Consider the following 16,547-nt stretch of genomic DNA (forward strand, 5'->3'; position numbering starts at 1 on the left):
TACATTTGACTGCAGCCAATGAGATACAGTCAGATGCGTGTGACGTGGTATATCGCCGGGTCCGCGGAGCTGTATCATGTAGTCAATACAAAGCTGCAGGCCTAGGAAGATAAGGAGGCGAAGCAACCCCAAATCCTTCCGGAAGAAGTGCAGGATGCAGACTAGGTACTCAAACACAGCACGTGTTTCAGCTTGATCGCAACATGCAACCCAACTCGTCAGCCTGGCGTCGAGCGCGATTTTACCGTCATTCGTGGAATCGTATGAGATCAGTGGAGGCTGTGTACCTGTCGTCGTCGGCAAGGCGCCTGCGTGCCAAGACCTCGCCTAGCTTCCCGCCTTCCTTCGAATCTGGCTGGACTCAAGACTTGGGCACAACAGCCTTAGCGGCCTCAGCAAAACGCGCCCTGAGTGATGCCCACGGCCAGTCGCTCCGCCATGAGCTTCGCAATCTCAGCTGCGTCACCGAGTTGCTGGAAAGCACCCAGTCCAACGGTTTGCGTCGACGTCGCACCTTCTCCTCGAGCCTACCTCGGCAGTTAAGGGTCTCGCGTATCGACAGACACAAGCACGACCAACAGATTGTTTATTCATCCCTCGCCCCACGATATCACGTGCAAGGACGCCAAATGCAGTCCTACCAAATTTCTAAAAGAAAAAGAGTCTACAATCACTTCGCAGGACTTCGAGCCACTTAAAGCTAAAGAGATGAAGCGGATAGATGGCGACATAGGTCTATCGCTTTCCGATAATCCACGTCCTTCACTTCGTTCAATCTAGAACCTATTGTCATCAAAGATGGACACTCACAATCTATTCAAGTATCAGGGAAAATCGCTAGACGCCAGTCGACGAGACATTCGGTTACTACATCTCCACCCGTCTAGCACTGACCGCATAACAGCATCACTGGGTGTGAAGGATCTCGCAAGTGCGGCTGGAACTTTCGCATGCGTCTCTTATGTATGGGGTGATCCCAACGAGACGGTACCAATCGAAGTAGACGACCAGGAAGTACAGATTACGACGAACCTTTTCGACTTCCTCTGTCACATCAGAGACCCAAAGGAGACTCTCACACTCTGGGCGGATGCCATATGCATAAACCAAGCAGACCTGAACGAGAAATCGCATCAGGTAGTCATGATGGGAGACATCTACTCCGGATGCTCCGTGGTGCACATCTGGCTGGGTACAATACCAGATACTCTGCCATTAGGAACATCCCCTTTCGCCTGGATTGAGCATATGGCAGAGGGAAAGCATTGGCATACTCTCCCCGGCATTCTCGATGAGCAAGATGGAAAGCCCAGCGAAGAATTCAACAATCATCGACTCGCCTTCGATCTGATGACAAGCAACCCATGGTGGCAGCGAGCTTGGACCGTCCAAGAAGTCATTCTACCCAAATCCACCATCCTCTGGTACGGGACCTACCATACGACCTGGAACAGCTTCGCACAACTGATCCGAAACCAAGACACGCGCGTCAAAAACTGCTGCCTGCCCGATACCCCAGAAACGAAGAAATATTGGCGCAAGATCGATGTCATTGATGATTTCATGTGTGAGTATGAGACAATCTACTGGTTCCGAGAGTATTATCATGGCAGCATTACGACTATACCTCTTCATACATCCACTATCGAGGGAGTCATGCCATTTAAAGACACTCTGCTTTCCTTCTCGAAGCGACAGTGTCATGACCCCCGCGACAAAGTCTTTTCGATCTTGGCGCTAGCGCCACCGCGGATGTTCGAGAACTACAAACCGGATTACACGGGACCCTTAGCGGAGACCTGGACGGACGTATACCGACTAATGATAGACCACACTGCGGACGTTTCGTCGACTCTCCAAGGCAACGGGTTTGGGCCAAATAACGACGGTAGACCATCTTGGGTTCGCGATCTTGCCAATATACCCACCGACGCGATTCTTTTTGAGCGCCATAGGGTAGATCTTTCCGAAATGTACCTCTGCAGTGGCGAATCAGCGGGCACATTTATCTCAACCGACCTCTGGGAGCTGCATGTCAAAGCGCGAAGAGCCGATATCATCCGTCATGTGGGCGCAACTAATACTCATGAATCTGGTCCGAGGGCGATGATAGCCAATATGAGACAGTGGTACAGATTGGTTATGGACGCACTATCCTGCACCGACGAAGCGATTATCCGGAAGCCTTTTCAGCGCGCAATATGCGCGACGATGCACACCGTGGAGGATGGGTCCTCATGGCGCCGCAGTACAGATGAAGATCTGCCCAGTCTTGAAGACTGGCAAGAGTTTCTGGATTTGGAGCCTGAAAGTTTCCTGTTTCATTTGACGTATCTCTCGGCTGCAGAAGATCGCTGCTTTTATGTCACGGAAAAGGGGAATATGGGGTTGGCTTATCCGGGTGTGAAGCCTGGGGATGAGGTTTGCGCGCTGATGGGGATGCGAGTGCCCGTCGTACTGCGGAAGGCAGAGGGAGAGCGTAACAACGCGAACGCTTATCATTTCATGGGAGACTGCTTTCTACTCGACCAAATGGATGGGGAGATTATGCGGAATGAGGAGGAGACGAAGTCAGTTGTTTTGATCTAACATCGCCACGATCGATAATCCGAGAGAACGCACAAGATCTAACAAGGTGAACTACTGAGCCCAGACGGACTGCGTCCCACATCACATGCACTATGGAATTCGCTACGAGACGTTGAACACCTGACTACCAGAGACATGTGTCCAGCCCACTTGCTGACCAATCTTAGAATCGTAGTTATTGAACGTCGCATTCCTGTAATCCTGTTTCGCATGTCAGCGTTGGCCCAATGTTCGCATTGGCATGAAGCTACTCACTTCTGACTGTAAGGTCTCAGTAACAGCTCGGTTGAGTTCCTTGTCCTGCAATGCTGCAATGTCTTTCAAAGCACGAAGGCAGTCTCTAGAGCTGATCTCCGACACCTCCGTTCTGCACAGCCTGCGCTGTTCTTCGCGTGCCGCGGGGAATAACTGTACGAGATCGCTGACGAGATCCGTGATGTCTTCGATCAATCTCTTGAAGTGCTTCTCTTCGTACAGTGCCCATTGTACTTTCTGCCGTAATGGTGTACTGTTCTGGCGTTTGATCGATAGCGAGCGCATTCTTTCGTGTAGTAATTGGCCTACAGGCTCCATATCTGTGGCTGAGTCGAGAGTCGCAAGATTCCACTCAACTTCTCCTGCGCGGTTCTTGTACTTGGTGGAAATCCCCTCAGCGTTTGCGAACAGATCCAGTATCTGTGACAATACTCTTTCCGCCGCAGCCACATCTTCCGGCGGTCCTGTTGCTAGCCTGACGTTGTGGGCGTTGCTGAAGTCGCTGTTCAAACCGACTGATTCGCCCCAGCGCGAAAGTCGCAGTCTCGCGTTGTCCAGCTTGAGCAGACTAGTTTGGAAATTGGTACCGAAAGCGCGGCCAAGTCGGATGTATTCGAAGCAGTCTATGGCGTTGTTGAATGTGCCTGCAAGAGCGACAATGCCAAGAGCAAGACCGGCTGGTTCCATACTTAGAGGCAGCAAGACGATGCTGGTGGTAAGATGAGAACAAAAGATGTAGGAAAGAAGAATCGTTCCAACTGAAGAACTTGGGCAGGCTCGGGTTTACCTTGCATACTTCAAGGCGAGGCGTTTAACCGCTGCCATTGGCCTGTATCCGCATGAACCTCGAATCGCCTAGACGTCTGCCTCGCAGAGCACCTGCCAAATTGCCTTAGCTCTGCCACGCGCACAATGCGTTCTCAGCCTGACACCCTCTCCCTCCACCTCGTAGCACTGCCTTGCTCTTTCTTTTGCGCTCCACCATCTTTCGACCTTGCTGTGCAGGGAAATGGATACACATGCGACTGCGCAGCCTACCAACTTCAACAACGAGGGTGTGAAAATCGGCATCCAAGCAGGGCAGTACCATGTCCATGGGGATAGTCACGTGAAGTTCGCGACACCAGTAAACCTGACAGCGGTATCACGATCGCTGATAGTTTCTCAGTCAAACGCAAGACCCAAAGGGCGTGAAGTTACCGTACGCCGCGGACGCGCTATTCAACGCGTACACGAAGCAGCATGAGCCAACCTGCCTTCCGGATACGCGCATTGCTCTTTTGGACGAGATATGCTATTGGATCAACGGACAAGACAAGCGAGGTGTCTACTGGCTAAATGGTCTGGCCGGTACAGGAAAGTCGACGATTGCCCGGACCGTAGCTCGTAGATACTATGAGCAAAAACGCCTAGCGGCTAGCTTCTTCTTCGACAAAGGTGGAAGTGACGTCAGTCATGCAAGGAAGTTCGCAACAACCGTTGCAATTCAACTTGCGTGCAACGTTCCAGGGATGCGCCAGCTTATAGATAGAGTGGCTGCAAAGCGCTCCGACATCTCGCACCTGTCATTGCGCGACCAGTGGCAGCTCCTCGTCCTCGGCCCATTGTCTGAGATGGAACATTCGGATGCCGGCCCTCCCCTCGTTCTTGTTATCGACGCACTGGACGAATGCGAAAATGAGGCAAATGTCCGAACAGTTATAGAGCTCTTGGCTAGAGTGCAAGCACTGGGAAGAGTCAAACCGCGTATATTTCTGACGAGCAGGCCTGAAGTAGCAATTCGCAACGGCTTTGACAACGCGGCAGAGACCTCACACCACCGCTACGTGTTACACCACATAGCGCGTTCAACCGTCGATGCTGACATAGAACTTTTCCTGAAATACAACCTCGCAATCTGCGTTCAAGAACAAGGTTTACCTGTCGGTTGGCCCGGGTCAGCAAAGGTCGCGGATATGGTACAGAAAGCTAGTGGCCTGTTCATATGGGCTGCAACGGCTCATCGATTCATCCAGCAAGGAAGGCGTTTCGCGGCGCGAAGATTAGAATTGATCTTGAAAAGCGACAACGAGAAGCAAGCCGAGCCTGAAAAGCATCTCAACAATATTTACATCGCTGTTCTGCGACACTCGATCCGCCCAGAGTATGCAGATGAGGAGAAGGAAGAGCATTGCAGAATGTTAAGATATATTCTTGGCAGTCTGGTCGTGCTGAAGTACCCTTTGACCGCGCAGTCTCTAGCGATGTTATTAGACATTGCCGAAGAGCTCATCAGGTCGGTCATCGAGGACCTGCATGCTATCCTTGACGTACCAGCTGATCGATCACGTCCACTTCGCCTTCATCATCCTTCGTTGCGCGACTTCCTGCTCGACCCACGGCGATGCACCGATCCAGATTTCTGGGTGGATGGAGCACACATCCATGGTCTGTTAGCATCGCGGTGTCTTGCTCTCTTGATACACTCGTTCCAGAATGATATATGGAGAGCTAAAGAGCTAAGAGCGGAAGTGATCGACGATGAGGCAAAAGACATCCCTTGCTCTCCGTACTTGAAGTATGCCTGTATCAACTGGGGTGATCACCTTGTACACAGCAATAATCAGCTTGCTGATGACGGACAAGTTCACACTTTTATTAGGGAGTATTTTGTTCAATGGAAGATTTACGTTGACCCTTGGGACCCTGATTGGGCATGCGATGATATCCCCGTCACTCTTATAGAGAAAGTCTCTGTAAGTCATCTGCGTAATGTCTTGACTCATTTGCTAAAGGCTTACAGCAAGACGACGCTCCTCGCCTTTTTGCCCTTCTTCGGATGCTGTCGGTATTTTATTAATAATGATGACTGCAACTCCCTGGCACACGGCCTGGAACCGGACATCTCAGGGCGACCTCGAAATGAGGAGAGGGCAAGGCCGAACTAATTTCAGATTCTAACATTTTGATATCCAGACTAGCTGAGAAGATATATGCCCAACCACCGGTGGATGGCAGTAGGGTATCGTAGACCAAAAACAAACAGACAGCAAAAACAAGCTCGCGATACCGCAAGAACGCAAAGAGGTAACAAAGACCAGACCAGACTATTGCCCAAAGTGATAAAGATATGCCTCCGACTCCGCCATCCTAGTCCCACCACATTATGCATATAAACCGTCGTTCGTAATCCACCTATCTCCTCGCATCACTCTCCCTCCGATTACTAGGCGCAATACTGCTCCCCCTCCTCATGCGATCACTAGGCGCAATACTGCTCGCCGCAATACTAACAACATCGCTCATGGAATCCTGATCGCGCTGGTAACTATACTGCATGCCCGAGTCGGGGCCTTTGAAGCCGTTGTCCCAAGCCGAGATGCGCGAAAGAAGCCTACACACCCAAATTAAAACGATTCTTTTTGCACAACAGCGAGATACGCAATGTGCGATGTGGATGTAGATGTATGTGTGCCCTTACCGATCGTCTGGCGGACCGTAGTATTCTTCTGGGATGAGCTCGTAGTCGCCTTCGACGGGGAGGTAGAAGGCGGATACGGCGATGGCGACGGAGGTGAGGAAGAGGATGGTCCAGCTGGCGGTGCAGAGGGTCCACGAGAGGTCGAGGTGCCAGCCGGACCAGAAGCGGTCGTCGTGGTCGAAGAGGAAGGCCTGGGCGTGTGACTGTTAGCATGCTTTGCTTCTGCGATGAGGATGGGACCCTGCAGGAAGCAGGGAAAACGCGGGGAAAGACACGTACCACTATGGCCATGCCGGCGCACTGGACGATGGCGCTGAAGGAGAGGACGCCAACGGCGACCTGCCAGCCTGCGGCCCGGCGCTGGACGCCGCCTGAGATGATGACGATGAAGGAGACGATGGCGCAGAGCTCGACGACGACGCCGAAGGAGGTCAGGAAACCGACTGTCCGCCACATGTTGCAGAAGGACGGATCCTTTGTGCAGTCGCTCATCTTGGGGAAGGGGACACAGGTGCCCGTGACGGCGGAGCAGCGACTGTGGAGACCGTACGAGTATTCGCGCTTGCCGTCGGGGCTGTAGCTGACCCATCGCGGCATCGAGATACTGGCGATGGTCATAATGGTGCCTGCGCAGTCAGTCAGTCTCATTTTCCTTTGTAGCGGCATTATTATCGTCTCTTACAGGCCAGTGTGAGGATGAGCCCCACGCCATATACAATTCTTCGCGTCATGGTGGATGTGTAATTACTGTCTCAGCGGGTGGTGAGAAGTTTCGCCTCGAATCTCGTGTCGAATCGAGACGGTGGCGCAAAGGGAGGAGTTGCGGGGTTTATGATGCGGCGGGATGCGCGATTAGGTGTGAGGCGTGCAGTTGCAGTGTGCGTGCAGGACGGAGAGGCTCTAACTCTAGGCGGCGGTTGAGTACAAAGGGTGGGTTGGCAGGCGCGACCGAGCGAATAGATAAACAGTCGCCAGGTGACTGAGGGCAGGCGCAGGTGCGGGGAGGACGGATTCAGCCGGGGCTACACGGGGTCAGAGCGACACCATGATATGGGTGCGAGTTGGCTGATGGGTGGGTGTGAAAAACGCTGCTCTCCCGTCTGGAATCGCGCTAGGAGGGGGAGGATCGTGGTATGGCGAGGCGTGTGCTCCATGACGACAGGGGCGCTTGGACGCCTTTCCCCACGCGCCCCTAGCTTCACTTCACCGCTAGGACTTTCTCTCGACACCACCTTCTGATAGCGCATAGCGCGTTGTGGGTATAGCCAGTGTCACGGTGTTCACAGTCTTATTTCACGTATATACGTTATACGACATGTCCCCTTCATCAAGCGAGCGCGAAGGATTCATCGGTTTGGATGGCGCAAACAATGCATCGCATTTCGGAAAAGCGGTGTCAAATCCCATGTTGAGCTTTGCGCCATGCTCCGATCGCCGATCATGTCGTGATGGACATGGCATAATCCTAGGCTCTGCTACTTCCTTGAAACTTAAACTTTTGTCCAGGCTTGTGAACTTCCCAGTATCCTCCGACTCCGAATCTTTGCGTGTCACAGGTACGAGGCATTTTTGGATGGGATGATGGATTGGCAGTTGCATACACTGATAAGGATCTGGTCACGCACACCAGCCACACCACCGATCAGCGTCAGCCCACCGGTATGCGAACTGTAGCGAACACGTGGGGCCGATGCGATGTTAGAATGGTAAACCGCGGTACCAGCTGGACGCGAGTAGAGCAATGGTCATTTGAAATTTGCCTCACCGCTTTAAGCCTCACGATTGATGTCGCTATGAAGCTATTGTTGCCAGGTTAGGGAGGCCTCGGTGATAAGAGGCGCTGAGCTAGGTAGTCGGCAAGGACCTAGTGGATGCACTCCGCACTGCAGCATCATGCAGCTACCATATTGGCCTGCATCTGTCATTGGACGATTAGTGCTGCAACGGCGCATGCCTCGCACGGAGGAGAGAGCGAATTGATAACGACGCACGTCGTTGAAGGCTATTGGACCAACTGCCCGTCTAAGGTTGGCATGTCCAGCCTGCAAGCTTACAATGGAGCTTTGAAAGTATACATATAGTACAGAGGACATATTCCTCGAATGGGTAGTGGTCTAGAAGACAACGTTCTCGGGGTTGCGCTCAGGCTGTGTCCTCGGCTTCTGCAGCATCTCGTAGCAGAGTATCGACGCCGCAACGCTGACATTCAAACTGTCGACTCCGACCTCGTTGGCCTCGCGGCCATGGGGGATTCCGACCTTGTATCTCGCCAGGTTGACCAGACTGGTCTTCAATCCCGTGCCCTCAGCACCCATCATGAGGATTGTGGGGTGCTCGGCAACTGGGCTGTGGTCGGTGGGAAGACGTTTCCTACCCTGCGAAATAGTGTAAACTACTTTGTTGGATCCAGGCTCGGGTGCGTCTTCGGCTGAAGAGAGACTTGGGGGCGCAGGCGGAATGGCGTCGCTCGCGTAGATGCACCACCCTGCACCCGCGCTCTTTTTTAGGAAGTCGGTTGGGTCTCCGACCTTGAAAAGCGGAATGGCTTCAGCGGCACCGGCCGAGGCCTTGACCGCGATGTGGCTCCAGTTTGCGGTATGGTGGGTCGGCGTGATGATGGCGTCCGCACCCAGGACATAGGCTGAGCGTGCAATAGCCCCAAGATTGCCTTCGTCGACCTGTCGTTGTTAGCTATCGTCTTGTAGACGGTATAGTTGTACTCACTACTCCATCCACGTAGAGGATCAGCGGGTGTCTCCACCCTCCAGACTTGTACGAGTATAGCTCTTGCTTGCCGTTGACGAGCACGTCTTCAGCGCTTTGGCTATCAAGTGTGACCCTGAAGCTCTCATCCTCGAGAGAAGCCGTCTTCAGCTCGGTAATGGGAGGGACGGGCAGAGGCGATGCCTCGAGAATCACCCCGTTGTGTGGTCGACCACTACTTGCTTTGTCCAGAGCGCGCATATACTCATCTCCAACTTCTTGTGTGATTGGGAATAGTTTGTGCGATCTGATACGAGACATGAGGCCTTCTCTACTTGCACCTCGTGAGTGCACATATAGGTTGTAGAATTTACGCCGGTCCGCCTTGATCGCAGCTACCACGCTCCCATACCCGTAAACGAACTCTGAAGCGGCAGTCGTGTAAGGGAGTGACTCTGGTCCCCGCACAGAAGGCCTTTGTGTCTCCGTGCCGGCATCAGACGACTCTCGGCCATGGCGTTCTCTTCTGGCGCCCTTCGAATCCGGTCTGTGAGAGAATCGCGGTTCGAAGGAACGGTCATTCTCATCCCGAGCTCGCGGACTGTATGATGCCGCGTCATCACCCCTTTGGGAGGATCGTGCTTCAGTGACACCTTCGTCTGCTACATCGCGAGTGCGGGGCGTATATGAAGGCGCCCTGTCGTCCCTCCAGTTTCTCTCTGGTCTCTGTTTCCGTGAGTCGTTGCGATCATTTGTCCTATGTTTCCGTAAGTCGCTGCGATCATTTGTCATACGCGGCCGGGGCCTATCGCCATCATCATTGCGTCGGAAAGTTCTTTGTGGGTGTATATCCCCGTTTCGTCTCCCTTCCGGATCAAGCCTGTGCGGAGATCGTTTTCTCTCGCCATACTGTCTCTCATATTGTTTTTGTGCCTCGCTAGGGCCGTGCGAGCCCTGCTCGACCCCCGTTCCGCGCGTATCTCTTCCAAAGCTGCTTTGTCGCTCTCGTTGAAACCCGCCTTGTCGTTCTCTTCCCAGATCACTTGATCGATCTCTTCCAAAGCCGCTCGGTCGCTCTTCCTTGAACCGACTCGGCGCATCGTCATCGCGGGGTAAACGTCCGAACCTGCTACTGCGAGGTGTCACAGTCGAGCGATCACCGAAATTTGGTTCTGGATCCTCACGAGGACGGCCAAATTTCTCGAACCGTGCCTCACGGCGAGTCTGACGGCGATTCTTCACCGGTTCATCTCCTTCATCGTTGCGGTCGTTTCGTGTCCGCGGTCGGAAGGGTCGATCTGGTCCACCCTGCCTGCCCCTCTCGATGGCGGCAGTAATGGATTTGTAGCGGAGGAAGGTGCGTGGGATGACCAATTGGCGTGAGCGTAGTAGCGTGCTACTAGATAGGCAAGAATAAACCATAACAAGGTCAATCGGACAGTAGTGGTGGAATTCGAGACTGGACTCGTAACCAGCGCAAAAGAGATGCGACAAAAAGTTCCTGATTGCCAAGCCAGGCGTTCGCACTAAGATGACAAGCGCGGGACACGAAGTCACGCGTCTGGCGTTTGGGCGCTATCATCGTTCACCGAGACGCGACGGAAACCACGGTACAGCAGCGCGACTGCATCCCCATTCCCCACTCATCCCGCATTTCAAAGCTGTACATTGTACCTGCCAAGGATATCGAACCTTGTCCTAATTCATTTCTGCACCCCTCGACCGAGTCGGGCCCATCAGATGCTGTCGACATAGATCCCTTGCCAAAAGAGCCGTCCCGCAATCACGCACCACACTAGACGAACGCATCGCAGACCGCAAGATGAGTAGCGACGAAGATGGCGCGGCGCTTATGGCGGCGTTCAAGAAGAAGCCGCCACCAGGGCCCAAGGCAAACGCGGCCCTGAGTACTCCCCGCCCCGCGCCTACAAGGGAAGCGTCTGATTCCCCCGCTACAATGTCAATGCCAGACGATATGGACGAAGAGTTCACTATGCATATCGATACCCCTCCTCGCAAGCGCCGGGCGGTGTGCGTTCGGATACCATCAGCGAAAGTGAAGAAGGCCGAGTACAAGTACTATGAGCCTCAAGATGAAGTGGAGAAGGTCCTGCGCGAGTTCGCTGGGAGGAAGGGCGAGATGATTTACGAGGTCAGGCTGTCAGGTGACCGCGTCAAACAGGTGAGTGATTATATCTTGGATGTCTCGAATTCCCTTACTTTTACCGGTAAAGGCAGCCCTCGCGCCGGGTGCAGTTGGTCCCGCTATATAAGCACCACCTCTGCTTGGAGTCCTTCTTCTCTACAACTATCTATTCGAAGTATCTTACTAAGTGTCTATAGATCACCTTCGAAGAGCTCCTCGAACTCAACGGTGGCCCAGAGGCACTACAAACCTTCCAACCCGACGACGATCCAAACGCGACCGGTACCGACGACGACATGAGACTTCGTAACCGCGCAGGCAAGGCTGATCACGAAGGCTTTGTGGATATCTCGAACTTCCCCATCTCTTCTTCCGACGATGACGATCAAGACGAGCTTGCCTCCGATTCACCAGGTCGTCGCAATGGCCGCTCACAAGGCTTGAGGCGCGCAGCCCGTCGAGGACGTCCAGCAAGAGGTCGCTCAGAGAACAGCGATCTCATTGCGCTCTCCACAAGTGAAGAAGACTCCGAAGACGCCGGCAAGAAGCGGAAGGGTCGGCGTCGCAAAGCCGTACAACAACCCACACGACGTTCAACAAGACAGCCGATTCGAACAAACGCCAACGACAACGAGGATGAAGACGAAGACTCGGAAGATGGAACCACAGACGAGTCCAGCGCCTCGGACATCCTCCGTTCAGATCTATTACCAGGTCGCAAACGTAAGGGACGTCCTCTGCGTGCTGGAAAGCCTGAGAAGATACCCCGAGCGGGAGTCCGACAATCTGATCGGGCAACACGTGCTACAAACAACATGCAGGAAGCGGGTATCAACGACGTCTATCGATCCGACTCGGCTCCGAAAGTGGTTGCACAGAAGGTCTCAGTCGTCCGAGAAGTGTTTCCGAATCTACCCCGAAGTGACCCTTTTCGTGCGCGACACGCTGGGGGTTGCGAAGTCTGCTTCGATGGCCCCAATGTTGCGCCTCTGGTCTACTGTCAAGGCTGCTCACTGGCTTACCACAAGAACTGCTTGGGCAACCGCTCCACTCGTGATCATCTAGTCACCAAGATTGGAGACGAGGAGTTCGTTCTACAATGCAAGAGGTGCATCAATTTCTACAAGAAGAAAGACGCAACTGCTCCCGATCTATCCAGATGTCAGGATTGCGCTATCTCGGGTCCTTCCTGTCGACCCTTTAGACGTCGCAAAACCACACAGCAGGAGATGAAGGAGCGCGAGGAAAACGACGGCCATGATCCAGTCGTCGACGTACCTTCTGAGCTTGTCAACGATCCCAACAACGTCATGTTCCGCTGCACTAAGTGCTCTCGTGCCTGGCATTACCATCATCTACCACCCATGTCGCAGTACGCTATGGACGTCAATCGCGACGACGAGGAGATGGCAGATGAGCGTTTCCGCGAGTACTCTGGCAAATGGCTCTGCAAGGAGTGTGACGAGACGTTCGATCAGAAGGTAGGCGGTATCATCGCTTGGCGCCCATCGGATGTTGAGACATACCGTCCGGGTACACCATGTGAACTCGTTTGCGAAGACGATAAGCAGTACTTGATCAAGTGGGAGAACGAGTCCTACTTCCGATCCGCATGGCACTCCGGAGCCTGGACTTGGGGTGTCACGGCTGGAGTCCAGCGCAAGGCCTTCTTTAAGCGCGAGGACGGACCGAAGATGCGGACCGAAGACGCCATCCCCGAAGAGTACCTCCGTATCGATATTGTCCTCGACATCAAGTACACAAGCTATGTCGAAGTCCGTAGTGAAGAGATTGACAAAGCTCGTATCAAGGAGGTCGACAAGGCGCTCATCAAATACAAGGGACTCGGCTATGAAGACACGGTGTGGGAGAGCGTACCGACCCCAGAAGACGGTGACAGGTGGCTCGACTTTGTCACTGCTTACAACGACTGGGTGGCCGGTCGCTACGTCAAAATTCCCAAGCAAGGACCCCTCAAAGGACGCATTGAAAAGGCTCGCAGCACATCATTCGCCAAACTTGAGCGAGAGAAACAACCTGATAACCTTGTTGGTGGTGAGCTGATGAAGTATCAGCTGGAGGGTCTCAATTGGCTATACTACAAGTGGTACGACCAGAAGAACGCCATCCTCGCGGACGAGATGGGTCTCGGAAAGACGATCCAAGTCATTGCCTTTATGGCGACCCTCATCCAAGAGCACAACTGCTTTCCCTTCCTGATTGTAGTCCCCAACTCGACATGTGCCAATTGGCGACGAGAGATCAAGCAATGGGCGCCGTCTCTTCGCGTGGTGGCTTACTTCGGGTCCGCCAAGGCTCGTGAGATGGCCTACCAGTACGAGATGTATCCCGAGAAGACAAAAGACTTGCGATGCCACATCGTCGTAACCTCCTACGACGCAGCCGCCGATGACAACTGCAGGAGGTTCTTCAGGGGTGTTAGCTGGGCAGGTCTCGTCGTTGACGAAGGCCAGCGCTTGAAGAACGACAAGTCTCAGCTGTATACAGCTCTTACAGCAGTCCGCGCGCCGTTCCGCCTTTTGTTGACTGGTACGCCGCTGCAAAATAACGCCCGTGAGCTTTTCAACTTGCTGCACTTTCTCGACGACACTATCGATGCTGCTGCGCTTGAGGAGCAGTACGCTGAGATGACAGCGGACAATATCCGGGAGCTTCATGACCAGATCCGACCCTTCATTCTGCGGCGTACGAAGGCCAAGGTCCTGACTTTTCTCCCGCCCTTGGGTCAGATCATTCTCCCCATCTCCATGAGTCATCTGCAGAAGCAAGTTTACAAGTCCATCTTGTCCAAGAGCCCAGAACTCCTCAAAGCGCTCTTCACTTCCGACAAGCAGCTGAAGCAGCAAGAACGTGCCAACTTGAGCAATATTCTTATGCAGCTACGAAAGTGTCTTTGCCATCCATTCGTCTATAGCAGAGAGATTGAAGAGCGAAGCGAAGTTGCTGCAGTCTCTCATCGCAATCTCGTCGAGGCTTCTGCCAAGCTCTCTCTTCTCGAGACCTTGCTTCCGAAGCTTCAGGAACGCGGTCATCGCGTGCTCATCTTCAGTCAGTTCCTCGACATGCTCAACATCATCGAAGACTTTTTGGACGGTATGCAACTGCCGTACCAGCGCTTAGACGGTACCATGGGCTCGCTCGAGAAGCAGAAGCGCATCGACCAGTTCAACGCACCCGACTCGCCGCTATTCGCCTTCCTTCTCTCCACACGCGCTGGTGGTGTAGGCATCAATCTTGCAACCGCTGACACCGTCATCATACTCGATCCTGATTGGAATCCTCATCAAGATCTTCAAGCCATTGCTCGAGCTCATCGTATCGGTCAGAAGAAGAAGGTGCTGTGTCTTCAGCTGGCTACTCGAGCGTCTGTAGAAGAGAAGATCATGCAAATGGGTAAGAAGAAGATGGCCCTTGACAAGGTCGTTGTTCAGGATCTGGACCGAGATGATCCCGAGGACGAGGATGTCGAGTCGATACTCAAGCATGGCGCGGCGGAGCTCTTCAAAGACGACGATGCCGACCACGACATCCGGTACGACGACGCCTCTATCGACAAGCTACTCGATCGTAGCCAGATTGAGAATACACGGACTGGTGACGATGACTCCGCGGAATCTCAGTTTGGCTTTGCCCGTATCTGGGTCAACGAGAAAGGCGCATTACAGGACGACTTCGACACGGTGGAAGAGGAAGTTGCTCCAGATCCAGGTGTCTGGGACAAGATCTTGAAGGAACGACAAGCCGCCGCTGCCGCTGAGGCACTTGCAAAGGCGGAGGCTATGGGTCGAGGACGGCGGGCCAAACAAGTACGCAATGTCTTGTCCTCCATTAGAATAAGTACTAACATCGTGCAGACTGTCGATTACGTGATAGATCCAAAAGACGCCGATGCAGCATCCGCCGCAGGAGACGATCGACGCGAGGAATCCGCATTACCGCCTTCACCAATCAAGAAGCCGAGCAGGAAGCGCAAAGCCAAGACAGGTTCCGAAAGCGACACTGACTTCCAAGCCGAGTCTGAAGACGAAAGCGAGCCTGAGCCTGTTCATGATGAGGTTGATGCAGCCAAGGAGCTCGGTCATGTTCGCCATCGCAGTACAACAAACAACGCCAACTCTTCGCTGTACAAGCAGAATGGCGCAGGTGCGTCCCAAATTTCTTCGTCAAAGTCCCCCACTGTACCTGTTCCTGTACAGACTACGCCTAAGAAGGGTGGTGCGAGAGCTGTCAGGTCGCCGTTGAAGCCGGTGAAAATTTCGCCACCGAAAGGCGGTACTCGAATGAGACTTGAGCTCTCGACGCGTCCCAGCAGTGGTGGTCCAACTCACTCAACCGCCTCTTCAGGCCAGGCGTCATCACCTCGCCCACCAGCCGCCTTCGTCGATCTCTCCACACCACCGCCAGAGTCATCGCCACAAGCCCCAAAGACTAACGAAGTGACAGTCAAACCCTTCGAGCGCGCCACCATCCCCATCCGCAACCCCCTCGAACCAACCTACGGCTCCTTCGGCAACCGCATTTGTCCCGCCTGTCACAAAAACCATCCTCAAGGCGCCTGCGAGCTCAAAGCCGCCGGCGTCGAGCACTGCAACCTCTGCGGCCTAGCCCACTTCGGCCACTCACGCACCTGTCCCCACATCAAATCCGAAACCCAAGTCCGCGAGATGCTCGAGGCGCTTAAGAACTCGCCCGAAAAGAAGGAGCTCGTTGATGCGGCCATGAAGTATCTCCGAGGTGTCAAGGGCACGCTCGTACAGCAGAAGAAGAGGGATAGAGAGAAGGCGGCGTTGGCTAAGGGCCAGCCTATCCCTCCACCTACTTACTCTGGTATGGGTCGTCCGCCTAAGAACGCGTATAACAGGCCGCCAGGCAGTATGAGCGGGAGTGTGAATGGTGGAGGTTCGGGCGCTGGTTCAGGGTCTGGTTCTGTGGGTCCGCCTATGTCCATGTCTGGAGGTTCTTCGAACGATCCGTCTCGATCATATGCTCAACATGTGCCTCAGGCACAGATGGAAGGGGTGTATGGTGGTGCGACTGGTGTTATGCAGCAAGCACAACGCTTGGCTCAGCAGCAGCAGATGGTTCAACAGCTGCAAGGTCAGGGATACGACGATCAGCAGGTTGAGAATGCGCTGAGGGGGTTCTTGTTCCAGGGCTAGAGGCTGGATGCGTCTTGGGGTATGGTGGAATAGCGTCTTTCGCTGAGTCGCTTGGGAGCGAGATCGGTACCATCGGTTAGGCGGTCTAGGGGCTAGGAAAAGGCGTTCTGATATTGCATGGTAGCTTGGCGTGGATAGTATAGGTCACGGGGCCGAACGTGCTTGGCCTTTGAGGAGTTGGAGTATGTTTACTAGACATATTGATACCCCGTAA

General features: G+C 53.8%; 5 protein-coding genes across 5 annotated transcripts; 2 read left to right on the forward strand and 3 right to left on the reverse strand.

Annotated features, from left to right (window-relative positions):
• Positions 1–798: 798 nt before the first annotated feature.
• Positions 799–2,589, forward strand: J4E79_007088 (uncharacterized protein; the record flags this gene model as incomplete). Its single annotated transcript, XM_049355956.1, has 1 exon — positions 799–2,589. The coding sequence occupies one exon, from the start codon at positions 799–801 to the stop codon at positions 2,587–2,589; it is 1,791 nt and encodes a 596-aa protein (XP_049209410.1).
• Positions 2,590–2,691: 102 nt separating this feature from the next.
• Positions 2,692–3,531, reverse strand: J4E79_007089 (uncharacterized protein; the record flags this gene model as incomplete). Its single annotated transcript, XM_049355957.1, has 2 exons — positions 2,692–2,790; positions 2,845–3,531. The coding sequence occupies 2 exons, from the start codon at positions 3,529–3,531 to the stop codon at positions 2,692–2,694; spliced, it is 786 nt and encodes a 261-aa protein (XP_049209411.1).
• Positions 3,532–6,018: 2,487 nt separating this feature from the next.
• Positions 6,019–7,035, reverse strand: J4E79_007090 (uncharacterized protein; the record flags this gene model as incomplete). Its single annotated transcript, XM_049355958.1, has 4 exons — positions 6,019–6,217; positions 6,305–6,495; positions 6,584–6,930; positions 6,987–7,035. 4 exons carry the CDS (start codon positions 7,033–7,035, stop codon positions 6,019–6,021), a joined length of 786 nt encoding a protein of 261 aa, XP_049209412.1.
• Positions 7,036–8,418: 1,383 nt separating this feature from the next.
• On the reverse strand, positions 8,419–10,113 carry J4E79_007091 (uncharacterized protein; the record flags this gene model as incomplete). The annotated part of the gene is made up of 3 exons (XM_049355959.1): positions 8,419–8,982; positions 9,029–9,733; positions 9,802–10,113. The coding sequence occupies 3 exons, from the start codon at positions 10,111–10,113 to the stop codon at positions 8,419–8,421; spliced, it is 1,581 nt and encodes a 526-aa protein (XP_049209413.1).
• Positions 10,114–10,829: 716 nt separating this feature from the next.
• Positions 10,830–16,333, forward strand: J4E79_007092 (uncharacterized protein; the record flags this gene model as incomplete). Its single annotated transcript, XM_049355960.1, has 3 exons — positions 10,830–11,189; positions 11,351–14,980; positions 15,029–16,333. 3 exons carry the CDS (start codon positions 10,830–10,832, stop codon positions 16,331–16,333), a joined length of 5,295 nt encoding a protein of 1,764 aa, XP_049209414.1.
• Between the last annotated feature and the right edge of the window lie 214 nt (positions 16,334–16,547).

The sequence above is a fragment of the Alternaria viburni genome, assembly GCF_023758015.1.
Source record: "Alternaria viburni strain BMP 2772 chromosome Unknown scaffold_15, whole genome shotgun sequence".
Lineage (NCBI taxonomy): Eukaryota > Fungi > Ascomycota > Dothideomycetes > Pleosporales > Pleosporaceae > Alternaria > Alternaria viburni.